Here is a 22,363-nt window from a genome sequence, read left to right as displayed (position 1 = left end):
ACTTTTCAAACAACGAATTAACGCGTTATTTAAACATACCGCCCCCCTTGCACGGTCCGTGCAATAAACAAAGGAGCGGTAATTCGCGGTTTTTTCGACACAGAGAGGATTTTGTTCACTTAATTAACAAAATTAGGTTACTTACTTTGACGATGACGCCTGGTTGCTTGCTTGCTGCTCCTGCAGCAGCTTCAGGGACGCGAGGACCACCTCCGTCAGCGAGCTGTCCTGCCGCTGGCCGCTACTGGGGGTTCTCCGGGCCTCCGCCCTCGCCTTGCGCCGTTGTTCGGCGCGGCGCCAGGACCGTCCTTTTTCTTGGGGCTTCTGGTCCTCCCTGGCGGGCCGTTTCCTGGTCGGGGTCGGCTTTGGCGGGGGCGATTTTGGCTGCGCCGGTTGCTGGACGGCCGGTGTCGCCGCGGTTTTCGTGGCCTTTGACGGCCGGAAATTGCAGGCGACGAGCCGGCCGGCTGGTGTCCACTTTAGGTGGAAGTGACCCCCTTCGGCTGGACACTTATACCGCCGTGTGGTCCACGGCACGTGGGCTGGCACGCGTATCACCTCGGGCCCCATGTGGACATCGTAGGTCGGCAGGTTGCCGATGATGGCGGCGGCTGGCGGTTCGTTATCGGGCACCGCGGCCTCGGCAGTCCTCCTCTCAGGGGCAGATGAGGTCGAGGCCTCTGCCTCGGGGCACTCCGTGTCCTTCTCTCTTCCACTTTTGGGAGCGAATACCTCCCCCAATTGGAGGAGGCGCCCAAACTGGGCTTCCATCTCGGGGTCCATGCGTTCTGACCCCACGACCGTCACCACACTTTCATCGCTTGACATCTTGCTTATTTGATTGATTAGGAACTGAACCGATTCGGTCCGCGGAACCTGCTTTTAAAGCCGTGGATCCCGGGGAATCGGGGAATCGCTCCCTTCCTCAATTCTTGACGGGATGGTAGGGTATGATACCCCTCTGTCCGTATCCCTCAGCTGAGACTTGTAGAACGTGTGAGACAACACCATGGTTGTGTCGATGGTCTTTCTCACTCTACTGTGTCTCTTTGTCTAGCGGAATTCGGGATTTCTTATGTCCCGATAGCGTCGTCGACGTTTGTTGTCGTTACCGACTCTTCCACGGGCAATTTACACAGACGTGTGATAGGACGTGTGTAGGTGGACGTTGCTGTGCGAACTTTAACTACACGCACACGCCTGTCTTTACCCGGGAATGTTTCCTCGATTCTACCCATTTCCCATTGATTTGGGGGGAGAAGAGGGTTTTGCACTAACACCAAATCGTTTGGTTTTAGCTGTGCGTGGGCGGTATGCCACTTATAGCGGTTCTGGAGGTGCGTGAGATAATCACGCGTCCAATGCCTCCAGAGTTGCTCGTGGAATTTCTGTATCGCTCTCCAACGTGTAAGGCGGGAGAGTTTTTCAGTTTCCACGGACTCGAACGGAAGTGCATTTATCGGACTTCCGGTCAAGAAGTGGCCCGGTGTGAGAGGCGCATAATCCTCAGGGTTATCGCTTAAAGCGGAAATCGGTCGAGAGTTCAAGCTCGCTTCGATCTTGCAGAGTAATGTCTGCATTTCCTCGCTTGTAGGCGCGAAATCGCCGAGGGTGCGTTTGAGGTGATGTTTCACCGATTTCACACCGGCTTCTTGCATACCGCCGAAATGAGGTGCACTAGGTGGATTAAATTTCCACGTAATACCCTTCTGGCCGCACTTATTGCGCATTTCCTGTGTATTGTACACGATATTGAAATGTTCTCGCAATTCTCGATCCGCTCCGACGAAGTTTGTTCCGTTGTCACTGAACATGCAGGACGGAACTCCTCGACGGGCGATAAATCGATCCAAGGCGGCCAAAAATGCACTTGTTGTGTAATCATGCACGAGTTCGATATGCACGGCTCTGGTAGCGAAGCAGACGAATACTGCTATGTAAGCTTTATGAGCTGCTTTTCCTCGACCGGCGGAGTCGCGGACACGGTATGGTCCAGCGTAATCTACTCCGCAGTTCGAAAAAACTCGTGCCTCGCGACTGCGTTCCGGAATTAAATCCTGCATTATCTGCGTAGAGGCGTTTGCTTGCCATCTCACGCATCGTATGCAATTATGGATAACCGTACGCGCCGCGTTACGACAACCGATGATCCAGAATTTCTGTCTCACCGTGTACATGGTTAATTGCAAACCCCCGTGTAACGTATCAACGTGACATTGCCGGATTATCATGTTAGAAACATGATGCTTTGGCAGAATTACCGGGTGTTTTGTTTCCCATGCAAGTGCTGCATTCTCCAGCCTTCCACCCACTCGCAAGACGTCTTTTTCGTCGAGGAAAGGGTTGAGGCTTTTTAACGGAGACTTTGCAGGAATTCCCTTCCGCTTTTTTAAGCTTTGGTATTCTTCCGCAAAGTGCATGCGTTGTAAATAGCGCACAATTCTTTCTGTTGCACGCTGTAATTCCGGTGCTTCGACGATTTTGGCACCGAAAGACCGCCGCTCCCCGTCCCACGTCCTTTTTAGTCGAAGACAGTAGGCGGTTACGCGGAGTAGCTTACTCCATTTGGAAAATCGGAATACAAAATCCCATTCCTTTTGTGGAGTTGCTACGAGGGTATGCGATACGCGCTTACCCTCCTCGGTCTCGATCGAAGCGGGCATTTTTGGCCAATTTTCTTCCGCTTGTCGAAGCCACGTCGGCCCGGAAATCCAGAGCTCCGACTGAAGGAGTTCCGACGCGTCCACCCCACGCGAATTTAGATCCGCGGGGTTCGAGCGCGTGGGAACATGATGCCATTCAGCGTTCGGGAGTAATGTCTGGATTTTCGACACTCGGTTGGCGATTACAACCTTCCATGTCGATGCATGCTTCCTTAACCAAGCCAATGCAATCGTGGAATCTGTCCAGCAGATTACGCGGTGCACTTTTATCGGAAGTGACCGCTGCACGTGCACCACCAGCTCGGAGAGGAGTGCCGCCCCGTTTAATTCGAGGACTGGGATGGACTGCGTTTTAATCGGAGCGACTCGCGTTTTTGCCATCAGCAACGTCGTAAAAATTTCGTTGCTTATCGTCGTCACGCGTAAATACGTGACGGCCGAATAGGCCGCGAGCGAAGCGTCGCAGAATCCATGCAATTCTACTGACACCGTATCAACTCCGAAACGTATCCATCTAGGAATTTTTAACTCCTTTAAGCTGCTCCAATCCGTACAGAACGCATTCCACGTTTTTTGCGTATTCGCGGAGATTTGATCGTCCCACTGGATTTTCTCCAGCCACTGAGACTGCATCAAAATCTTCGCGCGAATTACAACCGGCGAGAGCCAGCCGAGCGGATCGAAGAGCTTGGCAATTTCCGAAAACAAATTTCTTTTTGTCATCGGTGATGCCGAGGGTTGGAACCGTTGGAGATTGAAATAGAAATAATCTCCAGACGGTATCCATCGTAAACCGAGCACTTTTAGTTCAGAATCATCGAACAAAGTGAGGTCAACGGCGTGGGAGTGAGCGCTGTGGGGAATATTTCGCAATAATTGTGGCGAATTTCCTGCCCACTTCCTCAGCTCAAACCCGCCTCCTTGGAGGAGCTCGCAGACTTGTGTGCGGATTTTCTCCAACAAGGATTTATCAGGTGCTCCCAGGAATACATCGTCGACGTAAATGTCCTTCTCGAGAATCGGAGCGGCAAGCGGAAATTTCTTTCCATCCTGTTCCTTTAATTCGAGGAGGGTACGCATCGACAAGTACGGGGCGCACGCCGTTCCGTATGTAACGGTATTTAACTCGAACGCTACCAGCTGTTCGGTTTCGGGTGCATTCCATACTATGCATTGAAAACGACGGTCCTCAGGGGCGACGAGAATCTGTCGAAACATCTTCTCGATATCAGCCACCAACACGTATTCGTACAAACGCCATCTCGTTAATACCGAGGTAATATCGTTTTGTAATTTCGGACCTACGTGTAGGATGTCGTTTAGGGAGCGTCCACCCACTGTCCTGCTGGTCGCATTAAAGACGACCCGCAATTTGGTGGTCGCGCTGTCCGTGCGAATGACCGCTCGGTGCGGAATGTAAAGTCTAGTTTGGTCAATAGGTTCGATACGCGACATATGACCTAAAGACTCGTATTCCGTTAGAAACTCTGCGTATTCTTTACCGAGAGTCGGATTCGTGTCCAGTTTCTTCCTCAGCCTTGTGAGAGCGGAAAGCGCGATATGGAAGGAATTTCCCAACGCTTCTTCCGGTCTCGGGCAATTGAGGGGGAGTCGGACTACAAACCGCCCAGTTTCGTCACGGGTAACGGTTTTTTGAAAGAATGCTTCGCACTCCTCTTCTGCTTTGGTATGCGTGGAGGTTGCGGGAATTTCTTCCATTTCCCAGAACTTTCGAACCGCTTGATCCAGCGATTCGAGTACGGTGCAGTGCAGCGACTGCACCGTGTTCTGCGCACCACTTGCTGCGTTTGTCGGCCCGGATATCACCCAGCCGAATGCAGTTTCTTGTGCAATGGGACCTGCATCGTTTATGCGACGGAATCCCGCTCGCATAATCTGTGCGTATAAGTCCGCACCGATCAAAATTTCAATGGTTTGATCCGATGCGGGGTCGGGGTCGGCAAGCGGTAATTCCAGGAACGCTTCGTATTCGAGCGTTCCTACCGATGGAGTCGCGTAGGTCGTGATTTGAGGCACGACGTACGCATCAGCCACACACATCGGTTTCTCACCGTCTTTTGCGCCGAGACTCATTCCGACACTGTACTTTATCGATCGGGTTCGGTCACCCCCTAGGCCCGTCACCGTAGCTGGGGTTTTCCTCCGCGCGAGTTTGAGGTCATTCACCAAACTCGCGGATATGAAGGACGTTTCCGATCCTTGATCGAGTAGGGCGCGCGCGATTCGCGTCGTGCCATTTTTGCCGAACACTTTAACTCGGGCGGTCGCTAATAGCACTGGCCTCGGTGCGCCTGTACCAAGAGCGGTACAGTGCGACGTGGAGGCGGGCGTTGTTTTAGCACTCGCCGAAGTGTTGGGTTTCGGCCTCGATTTCGTAGACCGACGGGATTGGTCATTAAGACGCCGCTCTTCCCGGTTGCCGACCTCACTTTTTGGTAACGGCTTAGTCGGTTGAGCTTCCCGTTTTACCTCGAAGTGCAGCAGGGAATGGTGCATCCCGCCGCACGTCGTACATGCCGTGGAGTTTTTGCATTTGGTCACCGTATGAGTGGTGCCCAGGCACTGGATGCACCACCGGCGACCTTTCACATACTGACTGCGCATTTTTGCAGTCAATATTGCAAAATTTCGGCAGTTCGGCAAACTGTGCGGCCCGTTACAGAATCCGCACAATTGAGTGGGCGTTGTTCCAACCTGCCTGACGTTATCGGAACCCGTTCGTCGTGGCTGTTCAGCCTGGACGTTTTCCATGACAACGTTATGGCTTCTCACGTTCTTCGAGGCGGCGCTGACTTCCCACGCCGCGCTTCGATTACGCGTGGATTTTGTTGGAAGCCCCAAGGCAGCTTTTCTGCGCTCCTCGTTCATGGAGAGCAAGGCACGTGACCGTTTGTCCACGAATTTCCTTACGTCCTCGAACGTAGGATAATCGGGCGAGAGGTCTAGCGTTTTTTGCCATTCCAGCTCCATTTCGGGGGTGAAGTGTTGCTTCACCCAATGAGCGAGCAGCCAGTCTCGTTGCTGTTCTGGTGTGCCCTTTGTATCCAGAACAGCGATTGCTTGGGTGCAACCCACGGTCACTTGTTGCATGCTGGACAAGTCGTTCATATCGATGGGCTTCAGATATAGAAGCTTGTCCAGTAGTTTCCCAGTGACTATGCGTGGGAGGCCGAATTCGGTCTTCAGCCTCGTCCACGCTTCCGTGAAGTTGCGACCCACGACTGGAAGGGAAGCAACGATTGCTGCAGCCGGCCCCTCAAGGCAGGCATTCAGAAAATACAATCGTTGGATGTCTCCCAACGCAGCATTGTTAATTACCCCGGCGGTAAACAGATCCTCAAAGTGTTCCCACTCTCGAGGATCACCTCCGAATTTGGGTATTCGCTGCTTGGGGAGCTCGATCGGTACGTTGCATGGTTCGACCGACACCGCTGGTCTTTTGTCAGTGGTGAGTCGGTCGATTTCCGTGCTTACGAGATCCATGTATTCGTGGAAATCGTTTTCGGCGGCTACGATAATATTCTGTTTAAAGAAATCGTAGTTTTGTCTTTGCGCCGGCTTTAAGAGCTTGCGCACTGCCGTATACCGATCGTTTAACTCCTTCCATTGTGTTTTGGCAAAATCGAGCTTTTCCTCGAGAAGTCTCACCGAGTAATTCGCTCTGCCAGTTTTTCTCAGGTTAGTACCCAATTTGCTTAGGCGGTAGGTGATTTCGCACATGGTCTCTATGTGCTCATCAGCTTCCGTCCACATGGTTTCTTTAGCCACGGCCATTGTTGGGTTTTATCGAGGATTAATCAGCTCGAACTAACCTCTCACGTGGATATTCGACACGTGTGATTTACTGTACCTTTCCCAATTCCTCTCAACCTCGTGTTATATCCGGCTCGAAGGACCTTTGTTAAAATAGGTACGAGTTTGTGCAAAGGTTGTGAAAAGACCTTGTCTCGTACCCTTTAACGAAGTTTGGTCCGGATCACGAGGGATTGGGAATATGGGGGAAAGTGAATGTACAGTTTATAATTATCTTTCGCCTAGTCCAATGGGCTGGCCGTTTATTAATAAGGAAAATTCAAAATTAAATAAACGTAAAAAAGGAAATTAACGAAAAAATTAACTTTATATTTATGATTTTTTAAAATTGCAGGAAAAAAGCCCGAGCTGATGGCTCGGGAAAAAAAACCTGCACCGCCGTCGGCGCCTACGGCTCTCGTCTCGGTCTTCTGTAATCAAAAGAAATACCGAAATCCGGCGGTTAATACCTGACAACGCTCGGTGCGTTGTCTGACTCGCTTTAATCCACACGCTCCTTCTTCCGTTTACGGTGAATAGGAGCGGGATTCTTACACAGCGATACACAACTGTGTTAGTGGACTGTATTATTATTTCAACGTTTCAGATTTTGGAAACGTTGAATTGCAGATGGGGAAGACGAGATTCTAATCTCGATCTTCCCACTGCTGCAAGCTTGGTTTTTGCAGGAGAGGACAACAAGTGGAGGTTGTAGGGCTCCAAAGGTTGTCAACTCCGCGGTCCCTCGCCGTTCCCTGGTCCGTACGGGACCGGTGTGATGCAGAGCCTTAACTGCGCAGAAGCGACTGATTATTAAGGTTCTAACACCACGGTGCCCTTTGAACGTAGTTCTACGTCGAGTGTCCGTACCCACTGACGATCTGGAACCCACGCTCGAGCAGGTCGAAACCAGCCGAGATATTTACCCAGGGAATGCCAAATAAGGCCCCTATCGGGTGTTATCCCAAACTTTTGTTTCGACCCTGGAAAACGACGAACCCAACCCAGGGATTTTGCAACGAAGGCTCCCTATAGGTTGGGGTTCTGAACCGTGCAATAGCCAAGCAGAGAATCAAGAAATTCTCTCGGTTCTCAAACACGACCACTGATTTCAGCAATACGTGTTTGTCCGTCACAACGGTGGCGATAATCAAGCACTGTTTAAGTGCAATCTGATTATATTCAGCCACCGATGGCGGGTTGTGAAAATTACTCAAGTTATCGAGTAAATTTTCCCGTTCCTATGGTTCAGTTACCGCGGAAATCGAGATATTCTCACGAAACCGTAGGGTACGAAATTCGACTGGACGTGATTCTTTCGAATCCGCAGCAGTCTCTGTCTTGTACCGTTTCGGTTAAGTGGATCCACGATCGTATTAGACGAATCTAATTAATCGTATGTATCGATTCCGACAGATTGACGAGGTCGGCTCAGGAGATCCGCACTCGTCGAGAACCAGATAGCAAGTGTTCCCGAGACATACCTGCTTAACCGTGGCCACGAGGGAGGGGAAATTTTCATCTCGTGGCGCTGTCTGGTTTAAGCTGTCTGTCTCTTACTAATTTTGTATCCTCTCTGTAATTTTGGCGTATTAACACGTGTTCTCATGGAACCGTTACTAGGCCGATCGCGTGATTTGTATCGAAAGTAAGTTTGTAGTTTTTCTACACGGTATTGCTCGAAACATATTACGCCGCAGAGAAGGCTCTGGAATGTCGCGTAAACTGAGAATACCGTATAAGAAACTTTCTGCTTTTTCTATCGATCACGCGACGGTTTAACCGACTTTTCAAACAACGAATTAACGCGTTATTTAAACATTTATTGTTAAATATATTAAATATATATATTAATTTTAATATATATATTCCAATAAATCTTTCAAATCATCCTTTTTCCATTAAAATTTCATATTTATATATAATATTAAATAAATTTTTATATCTATATTTAAATATATATATAGAAAAAAATATTGTTATAATAAAATTTATTAAATTTTTAAATAAATATATATTAAAATTATATATTAATAAACTAATTCAAAATCCATAAATATAAAAATTTAAAATTATTATTTTATCTAATATATATATATTAAATAAGTATTTAATATAAATTAATTTAAATATATTATATCTAAAAAAAAAAGATAATATTAATAATATTATTATACAAAAAATTATTAGTTTATTTTCTTTAAAATAAATTATAGGAATAAAATTATTGTTAAAAAATATTAATCATAAAATTATTCGAATTCTATATCTAATTGTTAATATTATTGAAACAATAAAAATTAAATAAAAAATATAATTTAATTTTTTATTTATAAATATTTCAATAATTAAATCTTTTGAATAAAATCCAGATAAAAATGGAAATCCTATTAATATAATTAAACTTAAAATTATAATTAACCTTTTTATTGGTGTAATTATTAATATATTTCCATATTTACGAATATCTTGATTATTATTTATTAAATGAATAAAATCACCAGCACATAAAAATATTAATGATTTAAATAAAGCATGAATAATTATATGAAAAAATGCTAATTCATAATAATTAATACTTAAAGTTAATATTATTAAACCTAATTGTCTTAATGTTGATAAAGCAATAATTTTTTTTAAATCATATTCAAAATTAGCTATTAATCTTGCTATAAAAGTTGTTATTAAAGAAATATATAATATGTATATATTAATATTTATATTTATTATAAATAATTTATTATACCGAATTAATAAATATACACCTGCAGTAACTAATGTTGATGAATGAATTAATGAAGAAACTGGAGTAGGAGCTGTTATAGCAGCAGGTAATCATAAAGAAAAAGGTATTTGAGCACTTTTAGTTATAGCTGTTAAAATTAATATAAAATTTAATATATTATTATAAAAATTATTATTGTAAATTAAACCATTTCAAGAACCTAAATTTATAAATATACAAATTATTAATAATAATCTAACATCTCCAATTCGATTACATAAAATTGTTAAAAATCCCGAATTATATGAATTATAATTTTGATAAAAAATAATTAAACAATAATAAATTAATCCTAAACCATCTCAACCTAATATAATTCTAAAAATATTTGGACTAAAAATTATTAAACATATTGAAATTACAAATAATATTACTAAATAAATAAATCGTTTAATAAAAACTTCTGATTTTATATATTCAATTCTATATAATATTACTATAGAAGAAATTAATATTACAATTCTTAAAAAAATTAATCTTATATAATCTAAAAAAATTAAAAATTCAATTTTTATTCTATTAAAATTTAATATTAATCATTCAATATATATATTAAATTTAAATATATAAAAATATATCCCTATAATTATTAATATAAAACTTAAAATTAATATAAATAAACTATAAATAATTATTAATAATATAATTTAAAGTATTTTTATACATCATTGAATCCACAATTCAATATTTTTATTTAAACTATTTAAATTGGTTTTTATTTATACATATATCATATATCATATATATATATATATATATATATATAATATATATAATATAGTATAATTATATATATATATATATTATAATATATACAGGGTGTCCCGTAAATAGTGTAAGAGCCGGAAATGTGGGGTAGCTGAGACGATTCTGAACAACAATTTCCTTTGCAAAAATGTCGGATGGAGCTTCGTTTTTGAATTATTAACGAAAAACACTGACGAATCACGGCGCGCGCTTGCCGCGCGCTCAGGGCCGTCCGAACTAAGAGAGCCACCGTGTCGGGTAGGCAGCAAGATGTGCATCGGAGATACGTCGAGGAACGAATACAAATAATTAAAAATACTACCACTGCAACTGTTACCTCTGCGGATTGGATAAATCAGCCAGCTAAATCGAATTTATTAATTATTTGTATTCGCTGTTTCCAAGGAAGAAGGAATAAAATGTGGGAAGATGCTCTCGGAATTTTTAGGAAATTAATTCTTCGCACCTGAATGACGCTTCTCGCCAGTGTGTGTTAAAATTAAAATAAGAATTATTTTCAGAAAATTAAAATAAATACGGTAAGAACCATTTGTAATCGTTTGTTATTAAAAACTGTACTGGAAAAGCAGGCTGGATTTGTGCGTACCGAAACATTCTTCGCATGCAAGGGGTTAATAGAGAATTAATTGAAATTCGCCTTACCCATTTACTTGCAAGTTGCAATAGGGCCGGTTAGTGCACCCCTGTCAATCATGGAAAGGTCGAAGACCCCAATAAAAATCAGCTGATGGGACGGCCCGGTCACTGCACTCGCTTCTTACCCCGAAAACACTTCACAGCACGGTCACTAGCACTTTTCACTTTTACATTTTCGGGGTAAGAAGCGGGTGCAGTGACCGGGCCGTCCCATCAGCTGATTTTTATTGGGGTCTTCGACCTTTCCGTGATCGACAGGAGTGCACTAACCGGGCCTTATTGTCAGCGCAGCAGAGCAACTTGCTAGTAAATGGGTAAGTCGAATTTCAATTATTTCTCTATTAAAGCCTTTGCATTCGAGGAATGTTTCGGTATGCACAAATCCAGTCTGCTTTTCCAGTACAGTTTTTAATAACAAACGATTACAAATGGTTCTTACCGTATTTATTTTAATTTTCTGAAAATAATTCTTATTTTAATTTTAACACACTCTGGCGAGAAGCGTTACTCAGGTGCGAAGAATTAATTTCCTAAAAATTCCGAGAGCATCTTCCCACATTTTATTCCTTCTTCCTTGGAAACAGCGAATACAAATAATTAATAAATTTGATTTAGCTGACTGATTTATCCAATCCGCAGAGGTAACAGTTTCGGTGGTAGTATTTTTAATTATTTGTATTCGTTCTTCGACGTATCTCCGATGCACATCTTGCTACCTACCCGACACGGTGGCTCTCTTAGTTCGGACGGCCCTGAGCGCGCGGCAAGCGCGCGCCGTGATTCGTCAGTGTTTTTCGTTAATAATTCAAAAACGAAGCTCCATCCGACATTTTTGCAAAGGAAATTGTTGTTCAGAATCGTCTCAGCTACCCCACATTTCCGGCTCTTACACTATTTACGGGACACCCTGTATATATATATTAATTTAAATTTAATTAAATATTTTTATTACAATTAAATTATATAAATAAATCTAAATTTAAAAATATAAAATTTAAAGGTAATCAATGTAAAATAATTATTAAAAATTCTAAAAACTTAAAATTTTTAATTTTTAAATAAAAATTTATTTTTCCATGATTTATATATCTAAATAAATATAAAGAATAAATAAATCTTAAAAATCTAATTAATATTAATATAAAAATTAATGAATTACATCAATTATATAAAATTATTATAGTAAAAATTTCTCTAATTAAATTTAATGATAAAGGAGCAGATATATTAGAAGAACATAATAAAAATCATAATAATGATATTTTTGAGGTAATATTTATAATACCTTTATTAATAATTATTAATCGACTATTTGTTTCTTTATAAAATAAATTTACTATATAAAATAATCCTGATGAACATAAACCATGAGAAATTATTGTTAAATAACATCTATATAAACTTAAATTTTTTAAAGTTATTAATCTACTAATTAAAATACTTATATGAACTACTGAAGAATATGCAACTAAAATTTTTATATCAATCTGACGTAAACATAAAATTCTTAAAATAATACCTCCAATTATACTAACAATTATAATATAAATTTTAATAAACATTAAATTATTATAAAAAATTAAAATAAATCGTAATAATCCATATGTTCCTAATTTTAATATAATAGAAGCTAAAATTATTGAACAATATACAGGAGCTTCAACATGAGCTTTTAATAATCAATTATGTATACCAAAAATTGGAATTTTAACTAAAAAAGATAAAATTATAAATATAAATAGATAATTATTACAAATAAATAATTCTATTTCTATTATATTAAATATAATATAATTTTTATTTAAAATTATTAAAAATAAAAATAATAAAAATGGTAAAGAAAAAAATAAAGTATAAAATATTAAATATATTCTTGCTAAAATTCGTATTTCACCTATTCCTCAATAAATAATTATTAAAAATATTAAAATTAATCTAATTTCAAAGAAAAAATAGAATATTAAAATATTATTAGATATAAAAAATAAAATTAAATTAATTAATAAAATTAATAAAAAATTAATAAATAAATTAAAATTAATTATTTTTAATCTTAATGATATAATAATAATTCTAAAAATTCATAATCTTAAAATAATTATTATAAAAGAATAATTATTTAATCTAAAATTAAATCTATATTTATTTCATTCAATAAATAAATCATAATTTATAATTAATATAATTAATATTATATTGATTAAATTTCTTATTATAAATTTATATTTATAAAAATTATATATATATAAATTAAAGCAAATGTATTAAATAAAATTATTATTACCATATTAGATTTATTATTTTAATATTTTAATTATTATTACCATATTAAATTTATTATTCTAATATTTTGATTTCCATATTTATATATTAAATTAATAATTAAAGATAAACCTAATACTCTTTCACAAACAGAAAATACAATATAAAATAAAAATAATCATTCATCAAAATTTATAATTTTTAAATAAATAGTTATTATAATATTTAATATAATTACAAATTCAATTATAATTAAAATTATTAATAATGAATCTTTAAATTTAAAAATTAATATCATTCCTAAAAATAATATTAAATAAAAAAAGTGATAATTAAATAATATATCACCAATAAAATCATATTTTATATATTTATTTTGAATATTTAAAATTAAATTAAGTTTTATAGTTTATTTAAAAACATTAATTTTGTAAATTAAAAAAAATAATTTATTTAAAACAATTTTAATTTTCAAAAAAAAAAGAATATTTTATCTTTAATTCCCAAAATTAATATTTTAAATAAACTATTTTTTGTTAATTTATAAATAATAATTTTAATTTTAAAATGATAATAATACCAAAAATAATAATTTTAATTAAATTAATTATTGTTTCAAATATAATTATATTAATTGTATTTTCAATAATAAAAATTAATTTACATCCATTAACATTTATAATAATTTTAATTTTTTATATCATAAATATATTATTATTAATTAATTTAGATATAAATATAAATATATATAGTTATATAATTTTTATTTCAATAATTGGAGGATTAATAATTATATTTATATATTTTACTAGATTAATTAATAATTATAAAACAATTATATTTACTTATGAATATTATTCAATTTTATTAATATTTATTATTATAATTTTAATTTTAATTTATACATATTATAATTATATTTCAATTGATTTTATAATAAATAAAATTATATTTAAAAATATTAATTATTCAATTAAATTATTATATAAATTTCCTAATTGTATTTTTATTTTTATTTCAATTACTTATTTAATTTATTGTTTAAATTTAATTATAAAAATATCATTAATTAAATTTAAATCATTACGAAAAATTAAAAATTAATAATATAAAAAAATCTTATTATTTAATTAATGAAAAATAAATTCATTAAATTATTTAAAGTTAATTTACTACTTAAAATTTTTAATAATTCATTAATTATTTTACCAACTCCATTAAATATCAATATTTTATGAAACTTTGGTTCATTATTGGGATTATATTTAATAATTCAAATTATTTCAGGATTATTATTATCATTACATTATTGTCCAAATATTAATTATGCTTTTGAAAGAGTTATTCATATTATAAAAGATGTTAATAAAGGTTGATTAATTCGTTTAATTCATATAAATGGAGCTTCAATATATTTTATTTGTATATATATACATATTGGACGAAATATCTATTATCATTCATTTAAATCAATTAATGTATGATTTATTGGAATTATAATTTTATTACTTTCTATAGCTACAGCTTTTTTAGGGTATGTATTACCATGAGGACAAATATCTTTTTGAGGTGCAACTGTAATTACAAATTTATTATCTGCATTACCATATATTGGACAAGATATTGTTGAATGAATTTGAGGAGGATTTTCAATTAATAATGCAACATTAAATCGTTTTTATTCATTTCATTTTATTTTACCTTTAATTATTATATTTATAGTAATTTTACATTTATTTTATTTGCATTTAAATGGATCAAATAACCCAATAGGTATAGATAGTAATATCTATAAAATTCCTTTTTATCCTTATTTTTTTATTAAAGATATTATAGGATTTATTTTAATTTTATATATTAATTTTATTATTGTTATACACATTCCTTATTATTTAAGTGATCCAGATAATTTTATTATAGCAAATTCTATAATTACTCCAGAACATATTAAACCAGAATGATATTTTTTATTTGCATATTCAATTTTACGAGCTATTCCAAATAAATTAGGAGGAGTATTAATATTATTTATATCAATTTTAATTTTATATTTTTTACCAATTATTAATAATTATAATATTAAATCAAGTAAATTTTATCCAATTAATAAAATTATATTTTGAATATTTGTTAATGTATTTATTTTATTAACTTGATTAGGTGGTCAATTAATTGAATATCCTTACACTAATTTAAGGCAATTATTTTCATTATTATATTTCTTATATTTTTTATTAAATTCAATATTTAATAAATTTTGAGATAATATTATTATATTAAAATTTTAAATAAAATAAATATAAAATTTTAAGTTTATGAGCTTGAATTAAGCATATATTTTGAAAATATAAGATAGAATATTATAAATCTCTATAAACTTAAATTTTATAATAATAATTATATTTATATAAATTTATTAAATTATAAATTAAAAATTTAATTAATATTTTAATTTATAATATAATATTAGAAAATTGTTTAAATATAAAAATAAAAAATAAATATATTAAAGTTATAGGTAAAAAAGTCTTTCAACATAAATATATTAATTCATCATATCGAATACGAGGTAAAACTCCACGCATTCAAATAATTAATAATAAATGAAAATAATAAGTTAATAAAAATTTAATTGAATATATATCAAATCCAAAAAATATAATACTTAAAATTATTCTTGCAAATCTAATTCTTAAATATTCAGCTATAAAAATTATAGTAAATTGTCTTCTAAAATATTCAGTATTAAATCCAGAAATTAATTCCGATTCACCTTCAATTAAATCAAATGGTGTACGATTTAATTCTATTAATATATTTAATATAAATATTAAATATAAAGGAAATAAAAAAATGCAAAATTTAATATATTTTTGAAAAATAATAAAATTGTAAAAAGATATACTTTCAGTTAATAATATTATAATTAATAATATTAAAAATAATCTAATTTCATAAGAAATAGATTTTTTTTTTTTTTTTTTTTTTTTTTGTCGTGGGGAAAATCTTCGAAAGACTCCCTCCCACCTCCTTGGGGAGAGGTGGGAGGGGTGTGTGGGATTCCCCGCGCCCGTACAACGACAGGCGCGGGACCTACCCACTAAAAACCCCACGGTGACCCTTCGGCACGCTTTGGGAGGATACCGGGAATCGCTCGAAGCATTCTTCCGGTATCCTCCCCGTGCCCGCGCTTTCGCGCCCATCCCCCGGGGGGACAATCGGCCCCCCCAGTAGACACACTGCCTCATAGCGGCGGGACGGGGCCACTCCATCCCGCCGCTATCCGTCTCGGGGCCGCGTTTAGTGGCGGCTGCGAGCCCCAACTCGCAACCGTCCGCGACCCCGTTTGCACCCCTCGGCGGCCGGGCGTTCATGGCCGCACCAGACCGCCGAGGTTGCCTCCCCTTGCGTCGGACCGGTAGGGGAAGGCACTCCTACCCCCAACCGGACCGACCCGGCGCCGCCTGGCGGGAGGAGGGTCCCCTCAGGACCCCCCTCCCAGCCTAGATCATCCGCCACGCCGAGGCGGCCGCCCGCGACGCCTCGCGACCGGGCGACGACCTCGGGCCACCGCACGAGCGCGCGCTTCAGCACGCCGCTGAAGCTCGCGCTCCCTCCCCGCGGCCTCCTTCTGCAACATTACGTTCTCGCAGAAGGAGGCCACGGCCCTCCACTTCTCCTCGCTGCCGAGCATGGCGCGCACCACTCCCGGCAGCGAGACATCCCGCCCGACGACGCCGACCAGGACACGGCGCTCCCCCTCCCACGCGGGGCATACCTCCAGGGTATGATCCGCCGTGTCCTGCTCAGCGTCGCAGTGGCAGCAACGCGCCGTCGGCTCCTTCCCTATCCGGCACAGGTATCTTCCGAAGCTGCCATGCCCGGAAAATACCTGTGCCAGCCGGTAGGTGAGGCTGCCATGGCCTCTGTCCAGCCACTCCTTCAGGAGTGGCCGAACAGCCCCGACAGTCCGGTGCCCCGCGGTTGGCAGAGCCAGCCGCTCCTGCCACGCGAGCAACACGGACTGCCGGGCCTGGCGCTTCAAATCGCCCCAAGCAGGTTCCTGCCCGCCCGGGACCGCCCCCACCCCCGCGCGACGGTCGACGCGGTGCCGGTACATCACCGCGTGCGACCGCGCGAGCAGGTCCATGGGCGGCATCCCCGCTAGAACCGTCGCCGCCTCATGTGACATGGTCCGATACCCGCGGACGACCCTGAGCGCCATGCGCCTCTGCACCCGACGCAGCATAGTCATGCTGCGCCGGGAGGCAGCCAGGTCGTCCGCCCAGACGGGGGCCCCGTATAGGGCCACCGACTGGACCATTGCCACATAGAGGCGACGAACTCGGCCCGCCGGGCCCCCCAGGTTGGGCAGGATCCGGCCCAGAGCCGCAACCATCCTTTCCAACCGGGGGACCAGGCAGCGGAAATGCTTCTCGAAACGCCAGTGGCTATCGAGGATCAGCCCCAGATACCTGATCTGGGGCTTCACCTCGATGTCAGCCCCACCCACCCGGATCAGAGGGGGTGGCGGATCCTGCCGAGGTGAATGAAACGCAATCACCTCGGTCTTATGGACCGCCACCGTCATCCCCATCCCCCTGATCCGGTCGACGACGCGTTGCGACCCCTCCTCCGCGCGACGCATGGCCCTCCCCCAGTGCGCCCCGACGGCCAGCACCAGTGTGTCATCCGCATAACACACCGTGCTGACGCCGTCGGGGAGGCCGGCCCGCAACACCGAGTCGTACGTGATGTTCCACAGGAGTGGCCCGAGGACCGACCCCTGCGGAACACCGCAGTACACCTCCCTCCGCATATCACCATCCCGGCCCGGATACTCGATCCACCTGCCGCGGAGATAATCCCCGACGACCGCCCTGAGACAAGGGGGGACTCGATGATATTCAAGTCCCCTCCTTATCTCTTCCCAGGGGAGGGTGTTAAAGGCATTGGCAATATCCAAGGATATTGCCAATGCCACCCCTCCCCGGGAGACGGCCGCCTCCGAGAGGGCCCTCACACGACCTATCGCGTCGATAGTCGATCGGCCCCCCCGGAAACCGAACTGGCAGTCGGCCAGACCGGGATCACCCCGCGACAGATGCTCGACGAGGCGGGCAGCAATCACACGCTCGAAGAGCTTGCCCACCTCGTCGAGGAGACAAATGGGCCGGTATGCGGAGGGAGACTCCGCGGGCCGACCCTCCTTCCGGAGGAGGACCCTCCTCGCCACCTTCCAACTGGGGGGGAATCGCCCGTCCCTCAGGCAGCGGTCGAACAACCGCCTGAGGTCGGCCCCAAGGACGCCCTGGGTCAAGACCCAAACCCGGCCGGGCACACCATCCGGACCCGGGGCCGTGTTACGAACCCCGAGCCGTCTGATGGCCGCTGCCAGCTCCTCCTGCGTGACCCCCAGCTCGGCCGTCCACTCCACTGGGACAGCCGCCGCCGCCGGAGGACGCGGTCCCCTCTCCCCAATTGGGAAGAGTGTATTGACCACGTCCTCCAGCAGCCGGGGGTCAAGACCCTCGGTGACGGGGGGCGCCCACGGGCGGAGCTTATTCAGCACCACCTTATATGGGCGCCCCCATGGATCGTCATCAAGGGTCTGGAGGAGCTCCTTCCATGCCTGGGTCTTGGCCCGTTTGATGGCGACCTGCAGAGCAACCCGCGCCACGCGGTATGCTCCATACAGGTCATCAGCTGCCCTCGCTCGCGCCACGCCGTCGCCTGTACGTTGACGACGGCGCGCGCGGGTGTACTGGCGTCGGGCGCGGACAGTCGCGACTCGCAACTCCGCGATCGCGTCCGACCACCAGTACACCGCCCGGCGAGGAGAAGCCCGCCCGACCCGAGGCATCGCCGCGTCGCAAATACCCGCGACCAATGCTCCGAGCCGGGCGACCTCCTCCTCTATGCTCGGCAACTCGGCCGCTCCCTGCGGCCAAGTTGCAGCGAGGGCAGCTGCCATCAGGGCGTCCTTGTCCAGGCGCCGAAGCGCCCAGCGGCGTGGTGGGGTGCCACGCAGGCGGCCGTGTCGGGATGCACTCGCGGCGGCAGAGACCTCCATCCGGATGTACCGGTGATCGGAGAGTGTCTCTGCCCCCGCGACCACGTGCCAACCCGACACCATGCGCACGGCGTTGGGGGTCGCGAATCCAACATCCACGATGGACCCCCCATATCGCCGCACGCATGTGTGCTCCGACCCCCGGTTCAATACCCGGAGGTCGAGCCCCGCCGCCCAATCGCCCAGGATCCCGCCGCGAACGGTGGTCCTGGGGGATCCCCAAGCCACGGACTTGGCATTAAAATCCCCCAGGACCAGCACCGGCCGGGCTGCGTAGCGCTGCACGCATGCCGCGACCTCGGCCAAGTACAGCTCGAACGCAGCGTGACCGCTACGGGGCGAAATGTAGCACCCCACCACAGCGACTCCCCCCCAGTCCACGGCGACGAATCCCCGACCGCGCTCCAACAAGGAGAACGGTGGGGACCCGTCGCCCCCTCCCCATACCGTCGCCACCAAGCCGTCCGCGTCGCCCACCCAATGAGGGTGATCAGGGACGCGGTACGGCTCGGCGGCGACCGCCAGGCCAACCCCCCACTCCGCGAGGACTTGGGACATCAAGTCCTGTGCCGCGCGGCAGTGGTTGAGGTTGGCCTGGAGGAGGAGGCGGGGCGGCATTAATTAATGGCCGCGCCAGCCTCCTCCCGGCCGTCCGTCCCCGTAGCACCGTCCACCTCCATGGAGGACGATGCCACCGCCCTCGGCACCGGAGCCGGTGCAGCCCGCCTCTTCCTCTCCTTCCGGGAGGGGGGGGAGCACTTCTTGCTCCCCACCCTGTGATCGGCTGGCCTCCCCATGTCCGCACACAGCGGGCAGTGGGGGGCCGCCGAGCACTGGCTCGCACGGTGCTCTTTGGCACCGCAGCGGTAACACTGACCGCTGCGGTCCACCGGCGAGGTGCACCACTGCCTCACGTGCCCCAATTCGAGGCAGCGGTGACACTGGAGCGGGCGCGGCGCGAGGATTTCCACTCGCGCCGAAACCCACCCCACCAACACCCTCCCGGATTCCGCCACCTTACGGGCGGCGGAGAGGGGGCACCGGGCCCACACCGACCCGAGGCCGGAGGGCGACCTGCGGATCTCTCCGATCCGCAGGTCCTCCACAGGACAGTCCCCCGCCCTCGCAAGGGCACGGGACACATCCTGTGCGCTGACCGAGTCGTCCAGCCCACAAACGCGCATCTCCGTGCGCTTCGTGGGCCGGGCGACCCGGACACCTCGCTCGCCCAGCTGCTCCCGGAGCCTCTGGGCGAGACGATCCGCCTTCGCGCCGCCTTCTGCACCGGGGATCTCCAGCAAGAGACCCCCGGTCACGGCCCTCTTCGCCCTCACGGAGGCAATGCCCAGCTCTTCCAGGGAGATATTCTCCCTGGCGAGCCGCATCGCCTCCGCGAGGGTCAGGTCGCCCCCCTGCGCAACGGTCAGCGTCACCGCTGCCGTTTTTGGGGGACGACCTGGTCGTGCCTTCCCGACCTTCGCGGCCTTAACCTTGGCCGCCGGCGGCGGAGGCGGAGGCCGCGGTTGCGAGGCCTTCCTCGCCGCCCGCTTCGCCTTCCGCCCCACCACCTCACTCCACGCCACCCCCCCTTGGGAGGGTGCTGTGGAGGACGCGACCACCGCGACCACGGGTACACGACCCCCCTTGGGGGTCGCGACCCGGGGCCCTGGTGCCGCAACGCTGGGCGGAGCCTTCACTCCGCCCTTCTTTGCCTTCCCCGACTGTACCGGAACAAGTCGGGGAGGCACCGCCTTCCTGCTGACCGCTCTTCCGGCGAGGAGCTCCTCCCGGAAGGCGGCCAGCTTGCCATCAATCATGTCCCCAATCCTCCTCAGAAGATCGTCTTCTGAGGAGGACGGGGACTTCTTCACGGGCGGAGTGCGGGTGGAGGGGCCCGCGGTGCCCCGCACCACTGCCGCCGCACTCCGCTTATTTACCTCCGCCGAGGGACGCGGCGGTGGAGGAGGAGGAAGGATGGGAGGGAGGGCCGCGCTGTTCCACAGCGCCTCTGCCCTCCTCCTCCCCTGTCGCTCCTCCTCCAACAGGAGCTGCAGACGGGCGTTCCGCCCTCTGAGCTCCCGCGCCGCCTCCCTCATTTCCTCCGCCGCGGCCTTCAGGGCCTCCGCGCCACCGCTTTTCTGCCCCTTAAAGGCGCAGGCAGCGGCGACTTTCTCCACCCGCCTCAGGGACGAGGAGATCCTCTCCGATATCTCCTCGGTCACCTCGTCCCTGAGGCAACTCAGCCTCACCGACGGGCTCATCGCCCCGCCCACCTCGACAACGGCCTGCCCCGTCCTCTTCCTCTTAGAGCCTATGTGGCTCGTGCTGGAGGAGAAGGACGAGACCGACGCCGTCTCGTCGTCCTCCTCCACCCTCCACGAAGCCGGACCTGGCGCTGAGTGGGGCGCGAGCGCCGCCACCCTAACCCCAACCCCGTCTCCGTCCTCCCCAACCGACAAAACCCGCCCCATCCCCATTTTATTTTCTGTGTCCATAATAGTCCCACGAGATGGTCGGAAATAAAGGTCCACCCGGGCAGAGCCGCCTTACCCGGGTAAGCCTAATACTCCGGGGGTTCGGCAGGTTCCCCGGAGGTGGTCGCTTGGGATTGGGCCTTCTCCCCCAACCATGCATCCCATCGCCGCGCACCATAGCTTAGGATTGGAGGGCGATTTTATAGAGTCGCCATACTCGTGGCCCAGGCGGTTAAGCCAAGACCCCCGTTCCTCCTGCCGTCACGTACCATTCACAAAACCAATAGGGAATTGTGAATGGGTCGTTGTGACGACCAACAGGAAGCTTACGGTGTGTGTATGACTCGGGTACCCCGGGTTCGTTAAGCCCGTACTGCAGCTGAAAGGCTGGCAGCCCCTGAGGGCATAAGAAATAGATTGTGCAATAGATCGAATTGATCCTAATATAGAATAATTAGAATTTGAAGATCATCCTATAATTATTATAGGAAAAACATTAAATCTTAAAATTCTTAATATAAATAAAATTGAAAAGTTATTATTATATAAATTAAAATAAAAAGGTGTTACTAATCATAATATAAAAGATAAAATTAAAATTAATATAGGACAAAATATATATTGATAAAAATTTGAATCCTTTAAAATAAAAAATTCTTTAAATAATAATTTTATAGCATCATTAATTGGTTGGAATAATCCTATAAATCCAGATTTATTTGGACCTTTTCGATCTTGAATATAACCTAAAATTTTTCGTTCATATAATGTTAAAAATGCAACAGCTATTAAATTTATTAAAATTAATAAAAATAAATAAATTAAACCTATATATATATAATTTAATAAAGAATAAATTATTATTTATATAATAACTTATATTTATATT

The 22,363-nt window shown here is 43.5% G+C and overlaps 1 protein-coding gene across 1 annotated transcript; it reads right to left on the bottom strand.

The window, feature by feature from the left end:
• Nucleotides 1-882: 882 nt before the first annotated feature.
• Nucleotides 883-6,458, bottom strand: LOC143345643 (uncharacterized). The gene is made up of 2 exons (XM_076773005.1): nt 3,969-6,458; nt 883-1,053 (listed from the first exon to the last, which is right to left on the bottom strand). The coding sequence occupies exons 1-2, from the start codon at nt 6,456-6,458 to the stop codon at nt 883-885; spliced, it is 2,661 nt and encodes an 886-aa protein (XP_076629120.1).
• Nucleotides 6,459-22,363: the final 15,905 nt, after the last annotated feature.

Source organism: Colletes latitarsis, chromosome 9, assembly GCF_051014445.1.
Source record: "Colletes latitarsis isolate SP2378_abdomen chromosome 9, iyColLati1, whole genome shotgun sequence".
NCBI classification, from domain to species: Eukaryota; Metazoa; Arthropoda; class Insecta; order Hymenoptera; family Colletidae; genus Colletes; species Colletes latitarsis.
The sequence above is the reverse complement of the archived record's forward strand: the minus strand, read 5'-3'. Positions and strand labels throughout refer to the sequence as shown.

Excerpts from the sequence above, each read along its gene's own strand:
- LOC143345643 (XM_076773005.1), bottom strand. The coding sequence starts at position 6,458 with ATGGCCGTGGCTAAAGAAACCATGTGGACGGAAGCTGATGAGCACATA. Across the intron at positions 1,054-3,968 it reads CCCTAAACGACATCCTACAC|ACAAAGAGACACAGTAGAGT; the intron begins GTAGGTCCGAAA and ends GAATTCCGCTAG.